Source organism: Tursiops truncatus, chromosome 5 (genome assembly GCF_011762595.2).
Source record: "Tursiops truncatus isolate mTurTru1 chromosome 5, mTurTru1.mat.Y, whole genome shotgun sequence".
Classification (NCBI taxonomy): Eukaryota; Metazoa; Chordata; class Mammalia; order Artiodactyla; family Delphinidae; genus Tursiops; species Tursiops truncatus.
This window is the reverse complement of record NC_047038.1, coordinates 64,228,380-64,244,753: the sequence shown is the minus strand read 5'-3', so window position 1 is coordinate 64,244,753 and position 16,374 is coordinate 64,228,380. Positions and strand designations below refer to the sequence as shown.

The 16,374-nt window shown below is 34.5% G+C and overlaps 1 protein-coding gene across 13 annotated transcripts in view; it reads right to left on the bottom strand.

Annotated features, from left to right (window-relative positions):
* Positions 1-357: 357 nt before the first annotated feature.
* N4BP2 (NEDD4 binding protein 2) overlaps positions 358-16,374 on the bottom strand; it is an 83,279-nt gene continuing 67,262 nt past the window's right edge. For 12 of the 13 annotated variants that reach the window (XM_019928299.3, XM_073805171.1, XM_019928297.3 and 9 more), the window contains 5 exons: positions 13,607-13,795; positions 12,543-12,711; positions 5,590-5,713; positions 3,660-4,405; positions 358-746 (listed from right to left, as the gene is read on the bottom strand). In XM_019928299.3, coding sequence (XP_019783858.2) covers positions 4,360-4,405; positions 5,590-5,713; positions 12,543-12,711; positions 13,607-13,795 — 528 coding nt within the window. In that variant the 3' untranslated portion in view covers positions 358-746; positions 3,660-4,359. Of the gene's footprint in view, positions 747-3,659; positions 4,406-5,589; positions 5,714-7,652; positions 11,215-12,542; positions 12,712-13,606; positions 13,796-16,374 lie in introns of those variants that run through there. The other variant, XM_019928303.3, reaches the window with a different exon arrangement.

Below are 16,374 nucleotides of genomic sequence, written 5' to 3'. Positions count from 1 at the left end.
TTAAGTCCTTGCTAAATGAGTAAATTATTCTGCTTTGGAGGTGAATAAAGTTCAAAGGTCTTTAATATTAATTAAAGTATTACTTGAATCCTTTAGAGATGCAATTCTTAATTTTGACATCAGTCAAAAGATATAAGGTTATGAAAAGACAAACCTAGCTAACGCATTTACCTGGTTCAAAAGTAGACCCCTATTTGCTATAGCAAGATAATTTAAACTAGAATAAAAGGTGTGGTACAAAAATGAAAATTTTTTGACCCTTTTCCCTTGAAATTACAAAGTTACACATACACATATATTTTAATATTTAAACCACTAACCCTACCACATCAAATGAAGGATATCCTCACACTAGACAGTGGTTAAAGTATTTTATTAAATTAAGTACATAATTTGCAAATCGTTTCATAAGAAATTTTAAAAGCAAAGTTATAAACATTTTCAATAAAAAAGTACAGCGTTAACAGCAAAATTACATTTTCTTTATAGTACAAATAAAAGTATTTTGTTTCTTATATACTATCTGAAAATTTTATAATATATTCTCCAACTGACAGCTGCAATATATTTTAATGAGAAGTCTCATGGTTAATTCAATCATTTGTTAATCAGGGTTCATCATTTGGACCATAAAATTCAACTGCTCAACTTTAAGGAAAATAATAAAATTCATCATCATGTAATGTGGAGTTATAAAAAGCTCTTCGGGATGTAGATGTATTCTAGCCTTATTTCTCTAATAAACTCTGCAAAGAGACATTAAGTAACACTGTAAACTTGAATTACAATTTAAAAATAAGCACCATTAACATACATTCTACACAAACTTACTTCACCTTTTAAATGACAATTTTTTTTGGCCACGCAAACATTTAAATCTGTTTTCTTTACTATGTAAATAAAAATGAGCAATATTTAACCACTACACAGAAAAATTATCAAACTTCACCTCAATTGCACAATGGAAAAGCACTCAGAAAAAGCACTTGGAAAAAAACAGCACACATTATTTCTGTCTTTTTTATACATTTTGTCATTTTCTTAAATTGAGAGCAGTTAAAACATTGTCAGAGCAATTTCCTGAGTTTCAAAGTTTCCAATTTCCAGCTCAGAAAAAACCAATCTTACTTTTTATACATGTCCTTTTTCTAAGCATACAAAACACTTGAATTTAAAAAGAAAAAGACCAAAATAAAGGATTGGAAACAATCCAACAGAATTATTTAGCTTTTCTTTTCAAAATGTGTTATAATACACAAGACACTTTAAAGTCAGGATTTCTACTATACAATATGTCCTATATTTAAAGGCCTTAGAATTGCAAGTAGTATTGAAACACTAATAAATTGAAGAAACCTCAACTTGAAAACAATATAGAGATATATGAACAGCCAATAAATGTAAGACAACATGCTTCCATTTCTCCTGTTGAAGGAAGGAAATGAATAGTTGGAAATACTGTTAAGAGTCCCCTCATTCCAACCCCACTTTCCCTGTGGTTTCCACATTAGTTCTCTTTTTCCCCTGGTAGATACTGGTAAGAGACTATTGAAAGAATATAACTGTTACTAAACTCTTGCAAATTATAGAAGTGTTATAATTTTTTTTTTTTTTTTTTTTTTTTTTTCGGTACGCGGGCCTCTCACTGTTGTGGCCTCTCCCGTTGCGGAGAACAGGCTCCGGACGTGCAGGCTCAGCGGCCATGGCTCACGGGCCCAGCCGCTCCGCGGCATGTGGGATCCTCCCGGACCGGGGCACAAACCCGTGTCCCCTGCATCCGCAGGCGGACTCTCAACCACTGCGCCACCAGGGAAGCCCTATACTTTTAAAATACTAATAACTTTGCAAAGAGCCATTCTAGTAAGTCATATATTAGCACAAATATACCAATACATACATCAAAACTTTGATAATCCCCACATTATCATTAATTTTGACACACAGGATTTAGAAATGGGTAAAAGAGAAAAATTTGATAATCCTCAAACTCTGTTTACCTTTGGCATACAGGATTTAGAAATAGGCAAAACAAGAAAGGGGCAATTATAAAATTTTCTTTCATAATTATGTGTTGGTTAAACTATGCTACATAGTGGGGTAGGAGGCAGTCTGGTACTAAACAACTTCATAAAAACATTTATGATGCTCAAAATTTGCCTATATATTTATGGATGATTAAGAAGAAATACCCTAGATTTACCAAATAAAGCATAAAATTAGAGTTGATACAGTACAAAACATAGGTTCTTTCATTTGGTTTCTGCCCACAAAATACCCCACCTCTTGTTCTTTTTGACTGCTCCCACATCAATCATAATTATAATAAATAATACTGAAATAAGTCTAGCTGAAGTGCTCAAAAGTGATGTTTTTTTAAAACTGGGTAAGGAAATATAAAAACACAGAAAATGAGTATGCAGCTGCACACACTAGAATAATTCTAGGTTTTAGTATTGTTATTCACATTTCTTAAATCATATCAATTTATATATAGAAAGATTTTATTTCATTAACAGTTGTAGTTTTATAATAAGTTGCTGAAAGGAATTGCTTTATTTTTAATGTACACAATTCTTCTAGACATCACAAAAAACATAATGCCAAACTGTTGGCATTCTTTTCTTTTTTTTAACAAATTACCACAAACGTAACAAATGTGAATAATACTTCAATACCAGTCACTATTTCTAAGTAATAAACATATATTTTTATTTTTGTGGAAATAAATTCAATGATATGGCTCTTCTTTTACAAGCATGCTTTTATGATATATAAAAACATTTTTTGAATTTTATTTTCATTAAAATGTCTGTTCTTTTGGGAAACCATTCCGAAATTCAGGATTCTTTCAGTAATAGCTCAATCGTATCATTCCTGATCCAATTAATTTTTTAAGCTTATCAAAAAACAATACAATTGTTTGCTAAAATTACATATGTTGAAAATATCCTTCATATCCAAAGTCAGATTTATTTAAGCCAGTGTCTCACATTGGAAAATTATACTTCGCCACACTAAACTTGTGTGTAAAGGAAATTATAACTGACATACTAACAGGACTTTTTAGCTCACCAAAAAACAGAAGTCAATGAAAGTTTCCTTTCAGAAAGTTGGTTCTTTTTAAAAATAAAGGTAAAAAACTTTTAAATTGTAAAAATTTCTTTTATGATTATATCAAAAAAGTTTTCTATATCTATTTAAGTTAATAGGATTTTGACCTACTGTAGTTTAGAAATTACATGCCTCAAATATAAAATATAGCTCTTTAGTACTGTCTTCAATACCACTTACACAGACAGTTCTGTAAGACTAGAAGCAGTTTTATAAGACAGCAGCACTTGGTAGATATCTAACCATTTTTCCTTCTCTGAAAACTTGCCTGCCTATGGAAGGTATAAAATTGCAATATAATCTCAGACTCCAACTTTATTCCTAGAAAATGTACACACACAGAACAAAGGAACAAAAGGTAAGAGATCACGATCATATACAAAGCAGAAGAAAGTGCAACAGCATGTCTTCCTTCCTGTAGGATACACCAAAATGTTTTTTTGTATTGTTTTGAAATCAAAAAGCACTCAAGTGTTTTTGTTAGATCTCCTTTCTTTCATTACTACTGGTACTAGTACTTTTTTTTTTTTTTTAATTAATTTATTTACCTTTGGCTGCGTTGGGTCTTCGTTTCTGTGCGAGGGCTTCCTCCAATTGCGGCAAGCGGGGGCCACTCTTCATCGTGGTGCGCGGGCCTCTCACCATCGCGGTCTCTCCTGTTGTGGAGCACAGGCTCCAGACACGCAGGCTCAGTAGTTGTGGCCCACGGGCCCGGACGCTCCGCGGCATGTGGGACCCTCCCAGACCAGGGCTCAAACCTGTGTCCCCCACACTGGCAGGCAGATTCTCAACCACTGCACCACCAGGGAAGCCCAGTACTTCTTTTTTAAATACAAGCTTTTGAAGGGCTTGTATTATGAACCAGGTCTCAAAGCACTTTAAATACTTCTCATAGAAACCTTTAAGACTTTACTAAACGTCAAACAACAATTAATATAAAGGTTACATTTTCTGTCTGAGAAAGAATCAGAGCATTTCAATCTTTAAAACTGCAGCTGATAATTTTCTTAGATATTTTGTAATCAGTAAAAATTCTCTTTAATACTTTTAATAGACTACATATTTGGCATGTGATTCAGTAAAAAATTAAACTTCTCTTGAATTTTGAAAAACATAGTGTTTTTCTGTTTTATAACTGGACATTACTTCTAATAAAACACACATTTACAGTACAGTTGACTAAATTACTGCAAATAAAACTAATTTTAACCTACAAACCTTCACACTTTTAAGTCAAGGACATTTATTTTACTTTAGCATGACTTTCAAGCACCCTGGTTTAATTTCAGAGAACCTGCAGAAATGAAAAAAAGAGTTATTTTAAAGATAAGAATTTCAAACTGATTAAGAAACATAATCTTGTAATCAATTCAAGTGCCTATGGTAAACATAATATTAACTATCAAAACACTCTCCTTTAAGTTAAATCCAGCACTAATATCTATGCTTATGTTCCTTTTAATCTATTGTCAAAATAAATACATGACTAAGGCTGGGGGTTATTCCTAATTAAGTATTACAATTTAAGATTTTTTAAAATTCTCAAGCCTGAATTTGACCCTCATGAACAACAGCACGCTGCATGAAGGAGAAGGCGATGTCTGCATTACATTATTTCTATGCATTGTAACAGTACCAAGAAATCTCTAATAGGTAAGTCTGATTCATCAGGCCATGAAATGCTTTCAACTCCCTCACTGTGAAATTTAAAGAAACACAAGTCTCTAAAACAGATCATCAATCCCAACATGATAATGTTGTGGTCTAACTACTCCTTTTGTAAAAGTAACTCTAAAATGTCATCTATTTTCATGCTCAGAATTAACACTACCATTTTCTATAATATAGCCAACATTTTATCACATGACATAAACAAAATATGCTACATTCATTAAAACTGGAAGTAAGGGAAGGAGGGTACTTAGATTCTTCATAACCACTTAATGAAAAAGGACATTTCATGTTTGTCAGCTAAGATCAATAATGGCACTTAATTTATGAAGATGTGTAAATTCGTAACTGACTGGAGATTTCCACTAATGTTTAAATACATCCAAATTATAACCACATTTTAGCAGAAGCTCCAACTCCTTCCAAAATCCACAGACATGTTATTTCTTTTCAAAGGAATTAATTAAACAGCAACCTTAAACTATGATATGTATAATCTAACTACCTTGAATGATACATTATCAAAAAAACACAAATATACTTAGTTTTAGATTTTTAATTTATGATAGAAATAGTTTTGTCAAATGATTACTTCAATAACAAACATTTTTCTTTCATTTCTGGTTTAGTGGACATCATAAATCTAGAAAGGAATGTTATATATCATAATCTAGTCATGAATTTATGGCTAGAATCAGATGGTTAAATTTAGTTAACTATTTTAACAAATTGTTCTGAGCAAACTATTAGTGTTTACCATCTGCATATGGGCAACTGCCATTATCGATAACAGAAATCTATACTCACCTGAAGCTATGGCTTGTGAGGTATTTAATGACAGCTGGTTTGATGCGAGCAACTCCTCCCTGGCTGTGGTTTCCTCTCCCCGTAATCACAGAAAGATAGGGCTTACCACCATTCTGCTTAAATTCTGTTACAACAGGAATTGGAACCGTTAAAATTGATCTATCTTACATTCTCAACAGAAAACAAACCTTTACTCAAACACGTATGAAATAATTTTCATGAGGATTTAGAGATTTATCACTTCAAAAATCCCCAAATTAATGTTTTTAAATGTACTGTTTCACCTACACTTTAAGTATGGAAGCTTCCTAGCAACTCATCCACCTAAAGACTTAAGTGGGACTTCTCCTGTGGGGAGAGAGATTTCCATGTGTTATCAGAATTTCTCTCTGAAATAATGATAACAACAATAATATTAATGATACTTAACAATTATTACACACATGGAGTCAGGCATTGCTTTAAGTGACTTATATTTATTAACTAAGAATCTTTACAACAACTCTATTACTCTGAAGCCACCCAGCTTTGGTCTGATTAGCAGCTCTGCCACTAAATGACTGTGTGATAGGACCATGGACAATTACTTAGCCTATCTGTGCCTATTTCCTTAACAATAAAATGGGGTATAAGGCAACTGTTTTATAGAATATCATCCTCAGGAAGAGCCATTAGCAAATCCACTAATTATAGCATGGACTGCAGTCTTACCGCTAAAAATAATCAATTATTAACTTAAGAAACTCTTCCAAACAGATGATTTTAAAATATCGAATGAACCTGAGACTCTTAAAAGACCACAGCTTCTGCTTTGGAAATGACCTTGTGAAAATCAAGTATATAAATCCTGAAAGTCAGTAACAGCTACAATAAAATAACAAAAAAAACTTGTTAATAATAGGAGCTGATTTAATAATTCAATAGATACTTGTTCCTCAGTTATAAATAGCACAAGTTTTGGGCTTCCCCGATGCAGGGGACACGGGTTCGTGCCCCGGTCCGGGAAGATCCCACATGCCGTGGAGTGGCTGGGCCCGTGAGCCATGGCCGCTGAGCCTGCGCGTCCGGAGCCTGTGCTCCGCAACGGGAGAGGCCACAACAGTGAGAGGCCCGCGTACCGCAAAAAAAAAAAAAAAAAAAAAAAAAAGCACAAGTTTTGACCTTTAGCATAAAATACATATACACATAAACATTCCATATTCTGCTCAGTAAGTTGCCCTAAGACTCCACCAGATCCACAAACAGATTGTTTTTCGAGTCTCATATCTCCAGGGCAATATTTAGACTAGAATTTTAGTGGATATGTTGGTCCTGCATTTATAATTCCTTCTTTGCTTAAGATCCACCTCCAGAACTTCAAGCAACATTTTGTTCAAAATTCAACTCTCTCTGGGTGATGGCTATACATGGGTATTCACTTTGTAAAAAGTTTTTATGCTATACAATAATTATTTGTGCATTGTTCTTTATGTATGTGATATTACAAATAAATGCTTACTTAAAAAAAAAATCTCAACTAACCATAATTCAGCTCTCATCACTCCTTCACTACCGCTCCTCTCATCAGTTAAGTCAGTCATTTACAGCATTTCACCTTTCAATAGTTTACTTACTGCTCTGAAAATGTTCTCACATGCCTCAAAGTAGGGTGTCAGAGGATGTTTATTGAATGAATTAATATAATATGCTTAGGTTCCCAAATTTCAGGTTAATCCTGCTTACCACCTTTTTTAACTGATTTTTAACCATATCTCAGATTTCTTATCATTTCAACTGTAAATATTTCAGTATGTATGCAAAAAGATAAGGACCCTTTAAAAAAAACATAACCACAATGTCACCATCATATGGTACAAAGTAAAAAATAGTTCCTTAATATGTTTCTAAAAATGGCTAAAAATGTCCTCCAGTAGTCTCAAAAAAATGTTTTTACTGTGACTTGTTTGAATCAGGGTTGAAACAAGTCTCCACACATTGTATTTGGTTGATATATTTCTTAATTTTTAATCTAAACGTTCTCCTTCGTGTGTGTGTGTGTGTGTGTGTGTGTGTGTGTGTGTGTGTGCTTTCTTTTATCTTTTTTTTTTTTTTACAATTTGTTGAAAAAATTAGATCATTTATCCTAGATATTTACAGTCTGGATTTTGCTGACTGTATCCCCATGGTGCCATCTAACATGTTCCTCTGTTCCCTATAAATCTGTATAAAGTAGTAGTCAGATCTAAAGGCTCTACCTGCTTCTGGTTATTTGGGGGCAAAAGAAGCTTCATGAGTAGTAGTGGTGTATATTTCAATAAGAAGACACAAAAGGTTCAGATATCTTTTTTGTTTTTTAATTCATCCCCAATTTTGACAATCATCTTTTATGACTAAAAGCAATGTGGGGCAGAGCCACAGATTTTTCGCCTGGACACATTTCTATTCAACAATACTACCATCTGCTGGTGATGTCAGTAACTACAGGCTACCACAGGTAGCACGCACAAGATGGGCTTTGGCTTCCAAAAAGGGCTTGTATCTTGAGTCTGATCCAGTATCACCTTACATAAATTATTTAACACTTTTATTCTCATAATTTTTTCTATTGAGATAAAATTCACCTAACATAAAATTCATGATTTTAAAATGTACAATTCAGTAGTTTTTAGTACATTATTACAATGTTGTGTAACCATCAACACGATCTAATTCCAGAACATTCCATCATCTCAAAAAGAAATTCTGTTCCTGTTAGCAGTCAATCTCCATCCCCCCTTTCCAGTCCCAGCAAACATTAATGTACTTTCTGTTTCTATTGATCTGCCCATTCTAGACATTTCATGTACAATAAATGGAAATCGTGTAATATGTGGCCCTTTGTATCTGGCTTCTTTCACACTGCATAATGTTTACAAGGTTCATCCATGTTGTAGCACGTATCAGCATTTCATTCCTTTTTATGGCTGAATTATATTCCATTGTATGGATATACCACATTTTTTCCATTCACCAGTTGATAGATTTGCGTTGTTTCCACCTTTTGGCTATTATGAACATTCATGTACCAGCTTTTGTATGGATGAATTGTGTTTTCAATTATCTTGTGTACAAACCTAGGAGCAGAACTGCTGGGTTATATGATAGCTCTGTGTTTAACCTTTCAAGGAATGTCAACCTTTTCCACAGTGGTTGTACCATTTAACATTCCCACCAGCAATATATGAGGGTTCCAATTCTCTATATCCTTACTGACACTTATTATTTTCCACTTTATTAAACTGTTTATATCATCAGTTTCCTTACTATAAAATGAGAGGAATACCTACCCTTTATTCAGTCATTTATTCAAAAGTTTTTTAAAGTGGTGAATGAAAGGCTCAATATACAATAATGATTCAATAATCATCATTGACTCAATTCTTGGCCAAAAAAATGGACATTTAATAATCAATTATACAACAAGCTTTTTATAAGTACTGTGATACAGAGGAGTACTATGAGAGGCTTTTAATAGGGAGCCTAACTTAATCTGGAGGTTAACAAATGATAATGTAGATAAACATAAAGAAAAGGAGAAGCAGCAAAACACAAGATGAGAATGTAGAGACAGGCCAAGGAACAATTATGTAGGGATCTGGGAATTTATGCTAAATGAAACATAGCAACCTGTACTTTTTATCACAATGCTAACCATTTATGTAACTATTTATTCACTGTCATCTATCCTACTAGACAGCAAACTCCATAAAGACAGGGATTGTGTGTCTTTTTCACTGCTTTATCCCTGATGTCTAGAATACAGAAGATAATCAAATTTTACTGAGTAAATGATTTACTCGTCCTCTATAGACAAAATATTCCCTTATAATACTTCCATATAATACTTCTACTTTTCTTTTCTCCAGATTAAATAATGTATTTAAACCGCTCTTAAATTTTCTCTTTTCTAATCTTTATTGTTGTTGTTTTCTAGTTCTTTCTCCAAGATTTTCAAAATTCTATTTAAAAAACTGGGGGAGGGGGATCTTCTACTTTATCAAAGAATGTCTGCTAATAAACAGAGAAGGAACACAAAATTATAAAACACCATTATGAGAACTTCCCTGGTAGCGCAGTGGTTAAGAATCCTCCTGCCAATGCAGGGGACGTGGGTTTGATCCCTGGTCCTGGAAGATCCCACATGCCGCGGAGCAACAAAGCCCATGCGCCACAAGCACTGAGCCTGCGCTCTAGAGCCCGTGAGCCACAACTACTGAAGCCCGCATGCCTACAGCCAGTGCTCTGCAACAAGAGAAGCCACCGCAACTAGAGAAAGCCCACGTGCAACAACAAAGACCCAACACAGACAAAAATAAATAAATTTTAAAAAATAAAATTTTTTTAAAACACCATTATGCAACCACCAATATAATAATTGATTCAGACAAGGATCATCTGTGGATGCTAAAATCATTAGGCAAAATGAGAACAGTTATTCACACAGCCACAAAGTATCAATCACCAAAATTTACTAATTGATTACAAAGAAAGAACAGGTACATTTACAAATTGAAATCTGATATGATAGAGTCCCACATTAAGCTAAGAAATCAAACTTAACACCACCAATACTGGGGCAAACTGACCATATATGTCTCTTGATTAGTTCCCCAAGGATGACCTAACATCTCCTATGCAGTATTTTCACCAAGAAAATTTTAAACTGAATCTAATCATGAAGAAACAATTAGACAAATTAAAATTGTAGGGCAATCTACCAAACAACTGGCGTGGAGTCTTTAAAAGTGTCAATAACATGGAAAACAAAAAACAGACTGAGGAACACTTCTATATTACAGGAGGCTACAGGTTTGGGACAATCAACTGGAACATATGATGCATGACTAGATCCTGGATTGGGGGTTGGACATGGCACAGCTACATAGGACATTTCCATATAACTGGAAAAATCTGAATATGGCCTGTGTATTAGACAACATCATTATAACAATGTTAAATGTCTTAAAAGTGATAATGTATTGTGATTATGTAGGAGAATGAATTTGTCCTCAAGAAATAAACACGCTGAGGTATGCAAAAGTAAAGCACCACAATGTTTAATGAGACTTATTATCAAATGGTTCAGCAGAAAAAAATTCTAGAGATAATATAAACAAATGTGGCCAAATGTTGACGACTGATCAATCTAGGTAAAGGATATATGTACAACTCATATATTGTAAAAAATTTGTACAATATGTATATTGTACAATTCTTTCAACTTCTCTGCAGGTTTTTAATTTTTCAATATAAAAAGCTAGGAAAAAGGATAATGATAAGAGGACACATGTTGATATGCAAAATAAAGCTCACTGCAACATTTTAATTAAACGTCCATCAATAGAGGGATGGATACATTATGATAAGGTCACACAATACTACACAGCAGTTATAATTTAAAAAAAACTCAATCCGTCGAGATGAGTAGATCTTGAAAACTGTATTGGGTAAAAATAAAATAAGTGGCTTGGCTGACGATATAGTGTGACACCATGTATGTTCATTTTTTAAAATTCACAAAAAGGATACTATAGACCAATTATGGATGAATGTATAATACACGTAGTAAAGGTATTTTCAAAACTGTCCAGGATGATGCAGACCAAACTGAAGGATGTTGATTTCCATCAGAAGGGGAGAGAAGAAAGAGAAAAGGATTGGGGATAATGCAAAGGGAGGAACAACAACAACAAAAAATATATATATGAAGCACATACAGTAAAATGTTATCACTTGTTACTTACATTCATGGGTACACAGGTGTTCGTTATTTTACTCGCAACTTTTTCAATGTGGTTTTCATGATAAAGTTTTTATATCAATTATATTTAATCAAGTATTTAATTACAACTGAATTGTAAAACCTATATGTGCTGAACTAATAAACCTGTATAACATATAGTATAAAACTTTCTAAAATATATACAAATTAATTAACCAGAACAATACAGCTATCAATGACACAGCAGTATTACTGAACCACAGAGTAATAACTGAGGCATGGATTCCATGTCTCCACAATAAAATGTAAGACAAAGAGAAAGCCAAGTTGAGAATTCAAAAATATCCTAGTAGTGCTAAGAGGAGATGACTCCCTAGTATTAGAGTCTGGGGTACTACAACAGGTTGAATTTTCCCAAGTGCTACCATCTGGTGATGAAAAGGAAACAAGATGATAAACCAACAAGATACTTTAACGTATATAAAGTACATGATATTGATTGTAAGAGGCAGGCAGTAGCATTCCTACTGACCTGCAAAGACAAAATACAAGCAGAAAGGGAGAAGGGCATACTACCAAAATGCAAACACTCATAAATCCTGCCTTTATGATAATTCTATAAAAATCCTATCACCTAATTTACTTCTGCATTTTTTATTTTTTTTAATTTTTTTTTTGCGGTACGCAGGCCTCTCGCTGTTGTGGCCTCTCCCGTTGCAGAGCACAGGCTCTGGACACGCAGGCTCAGCGGCCATGGCTCACGGGCCCAGCCGCTCCGCGGCATGTGGGATCTTCCCGGACCGGGGCACGAACCCGTGTCCCCTGCATCGGCAGGTGGACTCCCAACCACTATGCCACCAGGGAAGCCCTACTTCTGCATTTTATTAAACATCTGTTGAGCAACTGACATCTAATAAGAATCTATTAGCTTTAATAAATGTCTACTGAACAAAGATGTATTATATTCCTGAATGGTCCAGAGGATTCTCAGATTACATCATGCCCTCCCTTTGACAATTATAACAAAGGAATACAAACGTAACTGAAACAGGAAAATAAAAATGTTAATGGACATGGCAGTTAGAATTCTTTCCCAAGGTTTTCTTGAAGAATGAATCTAATACAAACATCTATAAATGTGGCACAGATATCCTCAGCCTGCACATTCAGACTTCCTTGAATTTGTGAAAATCTGTCATGACTATAGTCCTACCTTCAGTTTTCTCCTGTAAAACTGTCATCAAATGTTCTATAGCCTCATCCACATGCAGCCCATGGAGGTCTAAAACATTCTGTGGCAGCAGGGAGGCATTGACTTTCTCAAAGATCTCCACAGCAGCAAGGTGATTGGCTTCTTTCATCTTCTGCTCATGGAGACTACCCTTTAATTATAAACATATCATCAGTAATCACTTTTGATATCTGCTACTTAGTAAGCAATGAGGAAACAAATAGTGCCCCAAATAAAAGGAAGAACAAAAAAGGCAACAACAAATGTAAAATTTTAAATAATGCAATGGGCTAATATGCAAGAATGCACCAAAATTTAGGTGAATTTCAGTGGACAAATAACATAGTTCTTAAACTACTAAATCATCATTTCTAACACATTCTCTGATCCAAAAATCATAGGAAAAGGACACTTAAATAAACAACACACATCTCAAGAAGGAATCCACTGGTTTATCTTTTGATAATCCTGAGTCTCAACCCTTTAAACCCTTGCAGTTACCCCTGAAGTCATTCCTCAAGGTTTGCTATTATTGCTCACAAGGTTATACCAGTCTGATACCTTTTTCTGCTCCATCATAAAAAAGTAAGCAATATGGAACCACAGAAAACGAAAAGTAAATCCATCAGGTTTCTTGTAATACCATGCTGTATGAGACCAGGTAGAAATTTTACTTCCCTGAGAGATATTAATGTAACTTTCTTTTTCTGACTATGACAGTGATACACAACTTAAAATTCAAGCATGATAGAAAGCACAAGACCTCTGTAATCCCACCCTGGGATGGCCAATATTAACATTCTGCTTCCTTTCCTCCAGAAAATTCATATCTGTTTAGAAGCAGTACTGAATCCAGCCTAAAAGAAAATATGGACTGCCGGAAGAATTCTCAGAACCATACATTTCTTACATATTAGGGCACTTTATGTCACTTATACAATGTACATTCCCCAGAATAACTTAATCCAGTCACAGTATGAGTATTAACTGCTTCAAGATTATTCAGATGTTGTAAGTGACAAAGAAAAAATAATTTTCCTCTTTACTTGTTGGGCATAAAACGTGGCAACGTTTTTCTTCCCCATCCGATAAGCTTCCTTTGCCTTGCTATAGCATTCCATCCTCTTCTGCTGGTGCAGGAAAGCCTCTGCCCTGTAGTCATCATACTCTGGGTACTCAAAATCCTGGAAAGATGGTTCGCTTGGTATATCTTCAGTCTCTTTCAATTTCTTTGCCTGTACGGTGTTACACAATAAGTAAAATACGAAAGAAAGTAGAAAGCACACATTTTACCTTCAAAAAAATGTACATGAAAACTGGGCTCTACTAATTTTTATCTTTCTTCTTAAAAAACAGACTCTCCCTACTGTCTATCTAGTAAGTCATGCACTTGGCAACTATTGTTAACTTTTTCATGCCATAAGGGTACTCCTTCTTTAACCATTCTTATCTTAGAAGATGTTAAAAAGTTCTCTAAAATTATGAAAATAAAAAAAATCAAGCCAAAAGAGAGAATATAAGATATTCAAGGAATGATGCTCATTTATCTAAATGCAATATTTTCCAAATTTTAGTTTGTAAACCCATTCAAAGGATCAGTCCAACCACTGAAGGAAGTAATGGCATATTTCAATATTTTTTATAAACCAATTGATAAAGTAATTGAAAAATATTCTTGTTAAAACAGAAAGGCATGTGGAGTAACCATGCCTTATAGTAGGTAAAAAATCATAAGGAGGTTTATGGGCAGTTTTCAACCAGCTAACTACCAACTAGCCGCTATGGTAGTGTTGACTTCTTGAGTTTTCTGAAATATCATGAAGTAGTTGTTACCCATATGAGACCCTGAATTAAAGAAACTAAACTAACTCTAATTTAAAACACAAGGTTAATGAAAATAATAATTATTATACAAATATGCCTCAATACTCTCCACCAAATAGAAAAGAATAAAATTAATGCGTCACCATATTCCTAACTCATTACCACAGTCAAAAATCTGTAAATATACAGTCAGTTTATTTTTTGCAACAAACCCAAGGCTCTCTCTTACTTACGAATATTCATAGGACCTACATCCTTATGTCATGCTCAGTAGTCAAGCTTCACAAGCTTCTTTCATATTAACGTTTAAATATTCTGTGAGTATATGGCTTGCATCCCTGATAAAATCAAAGATTTTCCAGGGAGAGGATAATAAAAACACTTTCTATGACCTTTGAAAAGCCCATAGTGCCTAACAATATGGACATAAACATTTCATAGCTTTAAAATCTCTCTGTGTTGGTGTTCATACTAAAAAATGCAAATACATTTGGTTCTCTGGGAAGGGACCCTTCATTGCTTATTTTTAAAAAAGAAAAAACAGGGAATTCCCTGGCAGTCCAGTGGTTAGGACTCGGCACTTTCACTGCCAGAGGCCAGGGTTCAATCCCTAGTGGGGAAACCAAGATCCCGCAAGCCACATGGCGTGGCCCAAAACAGACAGTACATAATGAGAGACACTTTATCAAATAGCTACTCTCTTTTTAAATAAAACCAAAATTTATTTTTACATCCCTTTCATAGTGATGTGGTTTACTTCATTAACAAGGGCCAAATGAAATACGTGCTGCCTAAGAATTTATGTAATTAGTGTCACTTGAAAGTGTGATGTACTATTATACCAAAACCATTTCCAATGGTAACAAACTTGCAAATTTTATTAAAGGCTAAAGGGAAAAAGTAGTAGTATTAATAAAACACAGTTTTAAATAAATGTTAGTTTCTTGAACAAAGCAGATAAACCAAAATGTTACTGGTATCATGATACTCCCCTTTAGTTATCTCTGATCCCTTGGGATCCTGGGATATCAAAGACAGACTATTCTATTTTGTTCAAAATCTTAAAAGATTTTTATCAGTGTTGTGACACCTACCTATGTTTTTTTGAGAAAGGCTAAGAATAATCTCCAGTATAACTTACCCAAATTTACGTTCTGGCCAACATTTACACAACTCACAAACCCTTTTCTGATTCCAACATTTTCTAACCATCTCCCACTTTGAGCAAGCACACTTTGTCCCCATCACTTCCTCTATCGCCATAATGACCAAGAGTGCCTTGCTCTATTATCAGGTGAAAAAGTAATCTTCATTCCCAGTTTGGCACTGAAGGTCTCATCATCATCTTGTACACTCCCTGAATCTTATAATATACTGCACCTATCCATGATGAACACAGGCATCAGCAGTACACTTGGTTCCTGTTCCGTGTACACACTAACAGATCACAAGAAAACCAAAATTACCTAAGTTCTACATATCAGCTAAGTGATGGTGAAATATTCAAAGAAAAAAGGCAACATACAAGTGGTGCTCCACTACCCTGAGTGGTCTTATTAATGAGCAAGTATAGCAGGATGATTGATGACTGTTTAAAAAAGAAAAAAAAAGCCTAAAACGAATACAAGATTAATATACAAAATCAATTATATTTCTATGTATTTGCAATGTACAATCCAAAAATAAAATTAAGAAATCAATTTCATTTATAATAGCATCAAAAAAATAAAATGCTTAGAAATAAATTTCAAAAATTTTTTAAAAGGCATGTAAAACTTATACTCAAAACTACAACAGGGGCTTCCCTGGTGGCACAGTGGTTGAGAGTCTGGCTGCCGATGCAGGGGACATGGGTTCGTGCCCCGGGCCGGGAAGATCCCACATGCCGCGGAGCGGCTGGGCCCGTGGGCCATGGCCGCTAAGCCTGCGCGTCCGGAGCCTGTGAGGCCACAATGGTGAGAGGCCCGCGTGGCGCAAAAAAAAAAAACAA